This window comes from Borostomias antarcticus (genome assembly GCF_949987555.1).
Source record: "Borostomias antarcticus genome assembly, chromosome: 32".
Classification (NCBI taxonomy): Eukaryota; Metazoa; Chordata; class Actinopteri; order Stomiiformes; family Stomiidae; genus Borostomias; species Borostomias antarcticus.
Genome location: NC_140265.1, coordinates 5,706,902 through 5,721,778, shown reverse-complemented (window position 1 = coordinate 5,721,778; position 14,877 = coordinate 5,706,902). Strand labels below are relative to the sequence as shown.

General features: G+C 52.1%; 1 protein-coding gene across 1 annotated transcript in view; it reads left to right on the top strand.

Annotated features, from left to right (window-relative positions):
• The window catches only part of greb1 (growth regulating estrogen receptor binding 1), a 21,673-nt gene extending 9,401 nt beyond the window's left edge, over positions 1–12,272 (top strand). The window contains exons 10-20 of the mRNA XM_084460414.1: positions 3,297–3,456; positions 4,239–4,341; positions 5,038–5,193; positions 5,934–6,070; positions 6,265–6,426; positions 6,609–6,813; positions 7,398–7,560; positions 7,893–8,292; positions 9,287–9,487; positions 9,940–10,078; positions 10,833–12,272. Of these exons, the coding sequence (XP_084316540.1) occupies positions 3,297–3,456; positions 4,239–4,341; positions 5,038–5,193; positions 5,934–6,070; positions 6,265–6,426; positions 6,609–6,813; positions 7,398–7,560; positions 7,893–8,292; positions 9,287–9,487; positions 9,940–10,078; positions 10,833–10,996 (1,990 nt within the window). The 3' untranslated portion in view covers positions 10,997–12,272. The remainder of the gene's footprint in view (positions 1–3,296; positions 3,457–4,238; positions 4,342–5,037; positions 5,194–5,933; positions 6,071–6,264; positions 6,427–6,608; positions 6,814–7,397; positions 7,561–7,892; positions 8,293–9,286; positions 9,488–9,939; positions 10,079–10,832) is intronic.
• Positions 12,273–14,877: the final 2,605 nt, after the last annotated feature.

Genomic DNA, 14,877 nt, shown 5'->3' with positions numbered 1-14,877 from the left:
GGCCCACACCTGGCCCACACCTGGCTCACACCTGGCCCACACCTGGCCCACACACTAGACCACACCTGGCCCACACCTGGCCCACACCTGGCCCACACACTAGACCACACCTGGCCCACACACTAGACCACACCTGGCCCACACACTAGACCACACCTGACCCACACCTGACCCTCACACTAGACCACACACTAGACCACACCTGGACCACACCTGACCCTCACACTAGACCACACCTGACCCACACCTGGCCCACACCTGGCCCACACACTAGACCACACCTGGCCCACACACTAGACCACACCTGACCCTCACACTAGACCACACCTGGACCACACCTGGCCCACACCTGGCCCACACACTAGACCACACACTAGACCACACCTGGCCCACACCTGGCCCACACACTAGACCACACCTGGCCCACACACTAGACCACACCTGGACCACACCTGGCCCACACACTAGACCACACCTGGACCACACACTAGACCACACCTGGCCCACACCTGGCCCACACACTAGACCACACACTAGACCTCACCTGGCCCACACACTAGACCACACCTGGACCACACCTGGCCCACACACTAGACCACACCTGGACCACACCTGGCCCACACACTAGACCACACCTGGACCACACACTAGACCTCACCTGGCCCACACACTAGACCACACCTGGCCCACACCTGGACCACACCTGGACCACACCTGGACCACACCTGGCCCACACACTAGACCACACCTGGCCCACACACTAGACCACACCTGGACCACACACTAGACCACACCTGGCCCACACCTGGACCACACACTAGACCACACACTAGACCACACCTGGCCCACACACTAGACCACACACTAGACCACACCTGGCCCACACACTAGACCACACCTGGACCACACCTGGCCCTCACCTGGCCCACACACTAGACCTCACCTGGCCCACACACTAGACCACACACTAGACCACACCTGGCCCACACACTAGACCACACCTGGACCACACCTGGCCCTCACCTGGCCCACACACTAGACCACACCTGGCCCACACCTGGACCACACCTGGCCCACACCTGGCCCACACACTAGACCACACCTGGCCCACACCTGGACCACACCTGGCCCACACCTGGACCACACCTGGCCCACACACTAGACCACACCTGGACCACACCTGGCCCTCACACTAGACCACACCTGGCCCTCACCTGGCCCACACACTAGACCACACCTGGCCCACACACTAGACCACACCTGGCCCACACACTAGACCACACCTGGCCCACACCTGGACCACACCTGGCCCTCACCTGGACCACACCTGGCCCACACACTAGACCACACCTGGCCCTCACCTGGCCCTCACACTAGACCACACCTGGACCACACCTGGCCCACACCTGGACCACACACTAGACCACACCTGGACCACACCTGGCCCACACCTGGACCACACACTAGACCACACCTGGACCACACCTGGCCCACACCTGGACCACACACTAGACCACACCTGGCCCACACACTAGACCACACCTGGACCACACACTAGACCACACACTAGACCACACCTGGCCCACACACTAGACCTCACCTGGCCCACACACTAGACCACACCTGGCCCACACCTGGCCCACACCTGGACCACACCTGGACCACACCTGGCCCACACCTGGCCCACACACTAGACCACACCTGGACCACACACTAGACCACACCTGGACCACACACTAGACCTCACCTGGCCCACACACTAGACCACACCTGGCCCACACCTGGACCACACCTGGACCACACCTGGACCACACCTGGCCCACACACTAGACCACACCTGGCCCACACACTAGACCACACCTGGACCACACACTAGACCACACCTGGCCCACACCTGGACCACACACTAGACCACACACTAGACCACACCTGGCCCACACACTAGACCACACACTAGACCACACCTGGCCCACACACTAGACCACACCTGGACCACACCTGGCCCTCACCTGGCCCACACACTAGACCTCACCTGGCCCACACACTAGACCACACACTAGACCACACCTGGCCCACACACTAGACCACACCTGGACCACACCTGGCCCTCACCTGGCCCACACACTAGACCACACCTGGCCCACACCTGGACCACACCTGGCCCACACCTGGCCCACACACTAGACCACACCTGGCCCACACCTGGACCACACCTGGCCCACACCTGGACCACACCTGGCCCACACACTAGACCACACCTGGCCCTCACCTGGCCCTCACACTAGACCACACCTGGCCCACACCTGGCCCACACCTGGCCCTCACCTGGCCCACACACTAGACCACACCTGGCCCACACACTAGACCACACCTGGACCACACCTGGCCCTCACACTAGACCACACCTGGCCCTCACCTGGCCCTCACACTAGACCACACCTGGCCCACACCTGGCCCACACCTGGACCACACCTGGACCACACACTAGACCACACCTGGACCACACCTGGCCCACACCTGGACCACACACTAGACCACACCTGGACCACACCTGGCCCACACCTGGACCACACACTAGACCACACCTGGCCCACACACTAGACCACACCTGGACCACACACTAGACCACACACTAGACCACACCTGGCCCACACCTGGCCCACACCTGGCCCTCACCTGGCCCACACACTAGACCTCACCTGGCCCACACACTAGACCACACCTGGCCCACACCTGGACCACACACTAGACCACACACTAGACCACACACTAGACCACACCTGGACCACACCTGGCCCACACCTGGACCACACCTGGCCCACACACTAGACCACACCTGGCCCACACCTGGCCCACACACTAGACCACACACTAGACCACACACTAGACCACACCTGGCCCACACACTAGACCACACCTGGCCCTCACCTGGCCCACACACTAGACCTCACCTGGCCCATGAATCTCATGAATCCCAAAATCGATCTTTTATTTAATGAATGAATGAATAAATAAAGGAATGAATAGTTCATTCATTCATTCAATGATTCATTCATTCATTTTTGGATATATTGATACCCAGCCCTAGTATTGATGTGTTGCATAACTTGACAGTCATGTAATTAAGGTTACAGCTAAAAAAAAAGGTTTTAGTAACACTAACCGAATCAATATTGAATCGAATCGAATTGAATCGTGATAATCGATTCCGAACCTTGTGAATCGGAATCGAATCGATTCTTGAAATTCGACTCGATACCCAGCCCTAATATTTACTGGTGACCCCTGACCTCCAGGCCGCTGCTCAGTAAGATGATGACGTGCACGGAGCAGTCCCTGTACTACCGCCAGTGGACCCGGCCACGCCCACATCACATGGACAGCAGCAACCGCCCCGCCGAGGGACGCAGTGACAACTACCACCCCCGCAGACTGCTGCTCAGCGGCCCCCCCCAGGTGGGCTAGCACACACACACACACGCACGCACGCACACACACACACACACACACACACACACACACACACACACACACATACATACACACACACACACACACACACACACACACATGCACACACACACACACACACACACACACACATACATACACAGACGCATGCACACACGCACATACACACACACACACATACACACACATACACACACACGCACGCACACATACACACACGCATGCACACACACACACGCACGCACACACACGCATGCACACACACACACACACATACACACACACAATTAGAGACACATAAACTTGTGACAGAGAGAGAGAGAAAAACACACACACACTTAGAGAGAGACACACACACTTGAGAGAGAGAGAGACACACACAATTAGAGGGAGACACAGAGAGAGGAGTAAACTCAGAGAGAGAGAGAGAGACATACACACACACACACCCTAAAGCACACACACAAGCTGTGCTGGGAATCGCTCCCTCGTTCCCTCGTTCCCTATTCCCTATATAGGGTTCACCGTGTAGTGAACTACCTAGGGAACGGATGTAGGGTACATGCACTGTTCCCTCAAATGAATTGTGGGTAATAAATAGTGGACTATATAGGGAACGAAAATTCAGTGGAGAATTCGGACACTACAAACAAAATGGCTGACGCCCTATATAGTGCACTATATAGAGAATAGGGAGCGATTCCGAACACAGCTACACTGTGAGTTGTGTATATTGTCCAGTATGCTGTATGCTGGTCGTTGTCCAGGTGGGGAAGACGGGCGCGTATCTTCAGTTCCTGGGCATCCTATCCCGTATGCTCATCAGACTGATGGAGGTGGACATCTATGACGAGGAGGACATCAACTATAGTAGGTCCCCCCCGCTAGAACCTAGAACCCACGTAGAACTGGAACCTAGAACCTACCGGCGCTAGAACCTAGGCCCTGTTCACACCTGGCGTTAACATGCGTCTTAGTACCTCTACACCTCTAAGTACAGGTACTCGTACATGTAAAGTCAATGTGGTTCCAGGTGTCGAGGTTGAGGGTAATACTAGGTTAGTAATGGTTAGTAAAGGTTAGTAATACTAACCTCAACCTTGGAACCTCTTGTGAAGTCCTTGTTAGAGTGTTTCTCTATGGGGGGAAACCCCCCATGCCCCCCTTTTTTGGGGGAACTTACTTTCCCCACTCCCCTTTCTCTTTGGTTAAGTTTGTGTCTCTCTGTGAGTGTGTGTTTTTATACTTATGTTATAAGTTTCAAAACTCATTATATATCCCCCCCTCAGTCCCCCCAAGGGGGGATGGGCTTTACTAATAATATTGTTTGTATGTCGTATATGTAGAGTCACAGCGCCCCCTTGTGGTGGAGCCGAGGTGGCTGTACATGTAAAGTCAATGTGGTTCCAGGTGCCGAGGTTGAGGGTAATACTAACCTCATGTGCCGCGTGTGTGTGTGTGTGTGTGTGTGTGTGTGTGTGTGTGCGCGTGTGTGTGCGCGCGCGCGTGTGTGTGCGTGCGTGTGTGTGTGTGCGCGCGCGTGTGTGTGTGTGTGTGTCCACCCAGACGCCCAGACGGAGTGTGTGCAGTACCACCCTGCCCGAGCCGCCTGGCCCGACCTCGACCTCCTGCGGGGCATGCCCTTCGACTACACCATCCACGACCCCAAACACCACGACATCAGCTCCGTCTACTCCCCCGACTACACGCCCGGCGCCGACGGTAGGGGGAGGGGCCTGTCAGCGCCCCAAACACACCAACACCACAGCCTTCCCAGATAGCAAGCGGATCTGGGCCGTATACAGGCCGGATCTGGCCCTTGTGGCTTCCCACTGAGCAAAGACACGTCTAAAAGACGTCTTTTAGATGTGTTTTTTGACTTTTTCGGACGTCCAAAGACATCCAATTAGGAGCCAGAGTGAATGTTTTTTTTTTAACGTTCAGATATTGAACCCGTTCTGCACGTCCACAGACGTCTTAGAGGGGTCCAAGCCAGACGTTTGAATATTGAGGGGTCCAGCAGACGAACAAATGGGGTTCTGGACCGACGGACGTTATTAAGACATGATCTGAACGTCTCCCTGACGTTGCGTGTTTGCTGGGTTAGTTTCCGGCCCATATATGGCCCAGGATCATTACACATCCGCTTGCTATCTGGGTTCTGAAATAAACACTTCTGTACACAAGATAACGACGATGACTTCAATCTCTTCATCGTGAGGAGCAGAGAGGCGTCTTGTGAAGATTACTAGTACAGCACTGTTGATGAATCAACTTTTCTATTCAGGCCACCAGGTGGCGCCAAACTCACTATTCCTGCCAATTACACACATGTTAGGCTGGCGCAGAGTTTCGGAGATTTCCGAATTTTTTTTTTTTGGTTTCCGTGGTTGTGATGATGTCCCAGTGTGCTGACCACCCCCCCCCCCCCCCCCCCCCCCCGCCCCTGCTCTGTCCCTCAGGAAACCCCAGACGCCAGGAGGACGTTTATCTACGCCGCCGCACAGCGAGGATCAAGCTGTCGAAATACGCAGCGTACAACACCTACCACCACTGTGAGCAGTGCCACCAGTACATGGGCTTCAATCCCAGATACCAGGTCGGTACACACACACACACACACACACACACACACATGCACAGAAACACACACATTCACACACAGGAAACCCCAAAATCAGTCATTCAGTCTTTCTCTCTCTCTCACACACACACACACACACACACGTGCACACACTGTAATATCCCTGTCTGTGTATGCTTCTGTGTGTGTGTGTGTGTGTGTGTGTTCAGATGTACGAGTCGACGCTCCACGCCTTCACCTTCTCCCACCTGTTCCTGGGCGAGGAGATCCAGCTCTACTTCATCATCCCCAAGTCCAAGGAGCACCACTTCAGCTTCAGCCAACCAGGAGGCCAGCTCGAGAGCATGAGGCTGCCCCTCGCCTCCGATTGGGTAAGCCTGGCCCCGCCCTCGGCGCTCGTCCTGACACAAATCGCGACAACAGCGTCGACAGGAAGTGAACCGTCCTGTATCAAATTGTTTGTCTCAAGTCGTCTGAAAGCCCCATGACCTCCGGCGTTCCCAGAATGCAGTACCGCGTTTCACCACACGGCCGTTGTGTCCCCTACCCCCAGAACCCCAACTGCATCAAGAGTCCCATCTTCACGCCGACGACCGGTCGTCACGAGCACGGCCTGTTCAACCTGTACCACGCCATGGACGCCGCCGCCCACCTCCACATCCTGGTCATTAAGGAGTACGAGATGGCCGTCTACAAGAAGTACTGGCCCAACCACATCCTGCTGGTCCTGCCCACTGTCTTCAACGGGGCGGGCATCGGTACGAGCTGCTGTTACTAATACTATTATTATATATATTATTATTATTACTATTATTATATATATATACTTCACATCGTACTGCTGCTGGCCTCTGCAAGCATTGGTACTAGGGATGCACGATATATCGGCAATCATATCGGTATCGGACGATGTTAATCATTTTTTAATATATCGGTATCGGTCCGATGTGCAAAACAGGGCTGATGTGAACAGCTGATGATTATTTCTGTCTAGCTGCTGTTGTGTGTGTTGTTGTTGAGGGGAAACGATGTGGTAAATCTATGATTTATCGGTGGATAAATAAACAAATTTATTCAATTTTTAATTTATCGGTTAAAAATAAACAAACATCAACAGAAAGTAATATTTTAATAATAACAAAATCATTCTTCCGCCCAAACAAGTAGTTCTCTGGTTATGAAATGGTCGCCAGGCTACGCTAGCAACATTGCGAAACTATAACTACAGTTGCTACGGTGATATGGAACATCAAACGGTTTCAGCGTCATAGGTGTTAGTTTATCATGGTTTTACAACGTCTCAGCCAATCATAATCAAAGGCTCTTGCTTGGTTCCCCATAGGTGCAGCCCACTTCCTGATCAAGGAGCTGTCCTATCACAACCTGGAGCTGGAGCGGAGTAGGCGGGCGGAGGGCGGGGCCTCGTCGGGGGAGGTGTGGCCTTTCATCATTCTCGCCGACGATTCCTGCGTCATGTGGAATGTGGTGGATCTAGACACACACAGGTACACACACACACACACACACACACACACACAGGAATGCTGTTTCACCAACACACAACACACACACACACACACACACAGAGGAACGCTGTTTCACAAACACCCCCCCCCACACACACACACACATTTTCACTAACACACACACACACACACACTCACACAGAGGAACACTGTTTCACCAACACACAACACACACACACACACACACACAGAGGAACGCTGTTTCACAAACACCCCCCTCCCCCCCCCACACACACACACACACACAGAGGAACACTATTTCACAAACACACAACACACACACACACAAGCGTGCGTTCTGTCTGTCCCAGCAGCTCCGGCCCAGTGGAGCGCAGCGTGTCTCTGAAGCAGGTCCTGCAACACATGGAGGCGTGTCCCCAGCTCTCCCACTACGGCCTGTGCGGCATCCGCAAGTGGAGCAGCCGCGCCTCCGCCGGGGGCCGCCCGGGGTCGTCCGGCCCGGGTCAGGGGGGTCCGGGGGCCCGACACCGGGAGCCCTTCTCCAGGGGCCACCTCCACGACTTCCTGCTTCTCAACGTGGACCTGAGCCAGGACCTGCAGTACAACCAGGACCGGTTCACGTGCGAGGACGTGGACTTCTCCCTGCGCGCGCACAGCGCCGGGCTGATGCTCTGCCGCTACAACAACTTCAGCGTCATGAAGAAGCAGATCGCCATCGGGGGGTACCGCACGTTCATTATCAAGACCAAGGTGAGGGGGGCGCACACACACACACACACACACTAGGGCTGCACAATTAATCGTGAATTAATCGAAATCGCGATTAGGACCTCCGCGATTAACTTATCGCAAAAGGTCGCAATTAATGTGATTAATCATTTTGCTTTGAATTGAGTGTGCTAGGACTACACGGACGAATCACAGGCGCTTATGCTGTCTGACCAATCACATGCGTTCCCGCTGAGTGCGCTGTGCACAGCAATTTCACTGAGAAGACAGATAGCAGTAGTTCAAGACAAGTGTCACAAGAGTACCTGCAGCCGTGAGTAGTGACAAAATGAGCGAAAATGAGGTCAGTGATTTAGTAGCAAGAAAGGGATCAACGTCCGTGATTTGGGAGCATTTTGGTTACTATATATTAATATTATATATGAAATATTCATGGCAATTATTCATCGCAATTAACATTTTGAAGCAAATAATCGCAATTATTATCTTTTGTCGTAATCGTGCAGCCCTAGCACACACAAACACACACACACACACACACACTCAAGACTCAAGATCCAAGATGCTTTCATTTGTCACATGTAATGTACGGTGTCACAGTCACAGTGAAATGCTGCTGAAGGCACTTAGATGTGCTCATTACACATTACCCAGAACCCACCTGCATTACCCAGCAGCCACCTCCATTACCCAGCAGCCACCTGCATTACCCAGCATCCACCTCCATTACCCAGAACCCACCTCCATTACCCAGCAGCCACCTGCATTACCCAGAACCCACCTCCATTACCCAGCAGCCACCTGCATTACCCAGCATCCACCTCCATTACCCAGCAGCCACCTCCATTACCCAGAACCCACCTGCATGTTCATACATTCACACAAACAAACACAGTGTCTAAAGTATGTGGTAACGTTGTGATATTATTACAGTGTAATGATAATGTGTGTGTGTGTGTGCGTGTGTGTGTGTGTGTGTCTGTGTGTGTGTGTGTGTGTGTGTGTCCTGTCCCAGACGACAGACGTCCCCACCTCCGTGCAGCCCTCCCAGTACGTCTGCGCCCCGGACAGCAAGCACCTGTTCCTGGCCACGCCCCCGCGCCTCCTGCTGGAGAAATACCTGCACTACACCAGCCAGCTGCTCTTCCCCCTCAGCACACACAACTACACACACCCCCTGCTGTCAGTGGACTGCTACCTCAACCTGGGCCCGGAGGTAGACACACACACACACACACACACACACACACACACACACACACACACACACACACCCTGCTGTCAGTGGACTGCTACCTCAATCTGGGCCCGGAGGTAGACACACACACACACACACACACAGTATTCACACATACCTGCTCACGCACACACACTCTCTCACACACTTTGCCCAAACGCATGAACACATTCACTCACTCATACACAAAAGCGCGCGCCCACACACACACACACACACACACACACACACACATACAGTATTCACACATACCTGCTCACGCACACACACTTTCTCACACACTTTGCCCAAACGCATGAACACATTCACTCACTCATACACAGAAGCGCGCGCCCACACACACACACACACAAATGCATAGATACTCATGAACACGCTCACTTTTTCTCACTTTTTCCCTCCTTCCTGTGTGTGTGTGTGTGTGTGTGTAGGTGACGGTGTGTTTCGTGAGCTCCAGGCCTCACTCCATCAACATCAAAACGTCGGGGTTGCTCTTCAGCGGTCTGCTGCTCTGCTTCTGCGATTCCTTCGTCACGCCGGGCTTCCTCAAGAAGTTCCACTTCCTCAAAGGTACTCAATGGACGCCCGCACACACACACACACACACACACACACACACACACACTGGTCACTGCTGTAGAGATGGATTCAAACATTGACCGACACTCAACGTTTCCGTCTTTACTCATTTTTCTCTCCTCTCTCCCTCAACCTTTCTCCTTCTCTGTACCCCCCCCCTTTCTCCTTCTCTGTCCCCCCTCCCTTTCTCCTTCTCTGTACCCCCCCCCCTTTCTCCTTCTCTGTCCCCCCTCCCTTTCTCCTTCTCTGTCCCCCCCCTTTCTCCTTCTCTGTCCCCCCCCCTTTCTCCTTCTCTGTCCCCCCCTTTCTCCTTCTCTGTCCCCCCCCCCTTTCTCCTTCTCTGACCTCCCCTCCCCCTTTCTCCTTCTCTGTCCCCCCCCCCTTTCTCCTTCTCTGCCCCCCCCCCTTTCTCCTTCTCTTCCCCCACCCCCCCCCCCACTTTTCTCCTTCTCTGTCCCCCCCCCCTTTCTCCTTCTCTGTCCCCCCCCCCCCCCTTTTCTCCTTCTCTGCCCCCCCCCCCCTTTTCTCCTTCTCTGTCCCCCCCCCCTTTCTCCTTCTCTGCCCCCCCCCCTTTCTCCTTCTCTTCCCCCACCCCCCCCCCCCCGCTTTTCTCCTTCTCTGTCCCCCCCCCTTTCTCCTTCTCTGCCCCCCCCCCTACCCTTTCTCCTTCTCTGCCCCCCCCCCCTTTCTCCTTCTCTGCCCCCCCCCCTACCCTTTCTCCTTCTCTGTCCCCCCCCCCCTCCAGGAGCGACCCTGTGTGTGATCTCCGCCGACCGCAGTTCCCTCAGACAGACGGTGGTTCGTCTGGAGCTGGAGGACCAGTGGAGATTCCGTCTGAACGACGAGTTCCAGACCGCCAACGCCAAAGAGGACCGCCCCCTTTTCTTCCTCACGGGGAAACACATCTGACCCCATCGTGGAAATTCGTTAAAAACTGAAAAACATCTAAGGACATCTTAGAATCGCATGACCTACTTGTACCCAACAACACGCAAAGACAGGAGTGTAGAAGGATACTTTACTAACAAGCTTCTCAAGCTCCTCCCCCTCAAGCTCCTCCCCCTCCACCCCAAACTCTCACCTGGAGCTCTCTGGTGAGGTCGAACAATCCAGAAATTACAAACCAAAGACGAACAGGATGAGTTCCTTCACCCTGCTAACGTATACTGCTTACATCTACTGCTTCAACCTTTACATCTACTGCTTCACTCTCGAACATCTACTGCTTCAGCCTCTAACATCTACTGCTTCACCCTGCTAACATCTACTGCTTCAGCCTCTAACATCTACTGCTTCACCCTCGAACATCTACTGCTTCACCCTCGAACATCTACTGCTTCACCCTGCTAACATCTACTGCTTCACCCTCGAACATCTACTGCTTCAGCCTCTAACATCTACTGCTTCACCCTCTAACATCTACTGCTTCACCCTCTAACATCTACTGCTTCACCCTCTAACATCTACTGCTTCACCCTCTAACATCTACTGCTTCACCCTCGAACATCTACTGCTTCAGCCTCTAACATCTACTGCTTCAGCGTCTAACATCTACTGCTTCACCCTCGAACATCAATCAATCAATCAAAGCTTTATTTGTATGGCGCATTTAATACCCAGAGGCAACACAATGCGCTTTACAGAGAACAAGGGAGGTGGGCATACGACCCACCTCTACATATTCCAGAGGGAAGCAAAAAAACAACAACATCTACTCCTTCAACTCAGCCTCAAAAGCAACTCTGTGGATGTGCCAGTTACCGTAATGATTGGGTCAGTGTTGACAACACTCCCTACTGATCATCCTAACTCTCACCTCCTTTGAGGTTGAACAATCCAGAAAGGTCAAAGGCCAAAGACCTCAGGAGCATAGCTTTGTGTCGTTGTTGGTAGTGGAGGTAGTCAGACGAACGCAGAAACAGAGGTTGAGAATCTGCATTGTACAGTATATCTGCATCGGTATTTCTGTAGCGTTCCACTTCTCTTTGTAAAAGCAATCACTCCATAGATAGAATTCACCTATTATTATTTTTTGCTAATGAGATTTTGTACCAAACTGTTTTTATGTGTTTTGTCCAGGCTATTGTGATATGGTGACACGTTTGGAATATATTTTGTATGTATACATTATGTATAAAGTACTTATCTATGTACAAGAGAAGAGTGTTTTCTGCTCCTATAGTGACTCCCCCCAAATGGTTCTATGTTGCTCCATATCTGAATGTCTGTGTCATGTGACATTACTGTTAATGACGTACTGTATTTGTGAAACTGTATAAATGTACATAACCTTTAAAGTTGTCTCAGGTTTCTTTCATGCGTTATCAATCATTCAATCAATCAATCAATCAATCAATCAAAGCTTTATTTGTAGAGCGCATTTCATACCCAGAGGCAACACAATGCGCTTTCCAGAGAACAAGGGAGGTGGGCATACGACCCACTCTCTACATATTCCAGAGGGAAGCAAAAAACAGTATCACCCGGGGGCCAGATAAGTGAGCTGTAAAAATTCTTCCCTGACCCCTCTCAACAAGGCGATCGAGCTCCTGGAGTATGTTTGTCTACCAGCTAAGAACATTTATAAAGCAATAAATTACATTAAATTACATTTCAGAGTAAGAGAGGCTAAAAAAGCATCATAGGAGAGACATGGCAAATACTGGTGTGTGTTTGCTATGGCCCAGGCCTAAAGCCGGAAGTGGGCTGGTGTATGTCTGTGTGTGTGTGTGTGTGTTAACTAAATGCTACGACATCCACAGCAGACACAGGGGTATCTATCGGACCCTGGGAGGTCTGGGTTATGTTGCCCAGATATGGATAAAAGACAGTTAGCTCTCTCATACTTGGGCCTCAAAAGTGCAAACTCAGAGAAAAACCTAACGCACCTCAAGTCAAATGTACAGTGTGTGTACTTGACCTAGGTTCTCAGTATGTGACTCACAATTCTCACCACTAGAGGGCGTCACACTCCAATTAATTCACCCATTCCCCCCTCTTTCTCATTCCATCAACTCATAGTTGATCAGATGGTAAATGGAGTGCATTTACGTATAACGCTTTTATCCAAAGCGGCCTCTCATTCACCCATTCACCTCTCCCCGCCTCCACCCTATCTCTCTCTCCCCTCCCTCTCTCTCGTCGGATCATGGGCTGTGCACTCGGGGGTCAGGAGCGCATGCGCGCCTCTGTCTTGGGCTGCTTTCAAATCCTACTGCTCGCCTACGAGTAGCCTTCAAAATAACACAACGCCCTTGAATATGAATGATTCACAAAGAGCGATAACCCTTATTTAATATCACCAATAATGCCTATCCATCTCTATCGAAAACGTGGACAATTAACGACTGGATTTAACGGACTGATTATCCGACCAGCCTTTTAAGCGCTCCTATTTAATTCTGAATGTGGGAGTGTATTAAATAAGGGGTATCGTTGGGTCTTAAGCAAAAACAAGCTTAAATCTATTTAAATCTAGCCCTGCATTTATTTCAATCAGCTGGCCGCCTGGACTATAGCCGTCACGTCACAGTGTTCTATCCGTGACATCACGGGCACTACGGCGTCACATCACGCACACGTCACAGCGGCAAGGTCTATATCTTGCTGTAACGAGTGGACAAGCCTCATTACGATGTTTGCGATGAGAAGAGCATGTTGTTAAAGATGTGGCTTTGACAAGATGTTTGTTAGTGGAGTAAACCAAGTTTTTAGAGTCATAGTGCCATCTGGTGGATATGGACGTCCTGAGCCCACGCCCGATCAGATCCCGTTCCTGTTGATTGACAACACACTCCTCTGCTGGGGACTTTTAATCGCTCTCTCCTTGGGCGTGATCGTGCCTTGGCTATTCGATCAATGGAGAGATCGCCGTGGAAATATTAAGGTTGGTAATCAAAGTTTCATTGTACTTTAATACATTTTACAATTCAAACAAATACAGAAGCTGCTCTGTCTTTGTGAAACCTTAATGACCTCAACATCCATCTTGTATTTCCTTTATGAATTAGGATGGAAACCGTAAAGACGATCATCGGTAAGTTCAGAATGTTTTTTCAGTGTATCCAACAGTGTGTGTGTGTGTGTGTGTGTGTTTGTTTGTGTGAGATGTGTGTGTTTATGTGTAAAATGTGTGGTATGATGCATTTTGATTGTACAAGTGTACTGAAATCATCAAAAGTCATTTAAGTTTTTTGTATTTTATTGTACCTCAAAAGGGCCGAGCTGGAAAGTAAGATAGCCCGGTGCGAAAGCTTCCTTTCCCGTTTGGATGCACTTATGAAGATACGTGCACATGCGAGCCATTGTGACTGTTCAGGACTAGACGATTCACATTCTGACTCCTATGATCCGGGGGGCTGTGGACAAGACCCGGCGTCTGAGACGAGTAGAGGCTCCGCCCCCGTGCCACCTGGCCGCGTCGCCGAGCCCTTCCCGACACACGAGGGCGAAAGTTCAAATGGCGAATCTGACACACCACCGTCTGTCAGCAGTCCATCTGACACAGACCTGTCTGTCAGCTGTCCATCTGTCAGAACACCACTCTCCATGAGAAGGACCAGTAGAGCAGATAGCCCCACTAGCGCCTTTTCCACCCCCATGGCGTCAAGTGGTGTGGTGGTTAAGGGACAATCTCAGAGAGCGGCGACTTCCACATCGGCCTCTCTGATGAAGAGGGCACCTGGCACAGCCCCGTCTGTCACAGCCCCGTCTGAACCAGTCCCTTCTGTCACAGCTCCATCTGTCAGTCCAACACTCTCCATGACCAGGACCAGTAGAGGACACAGCCC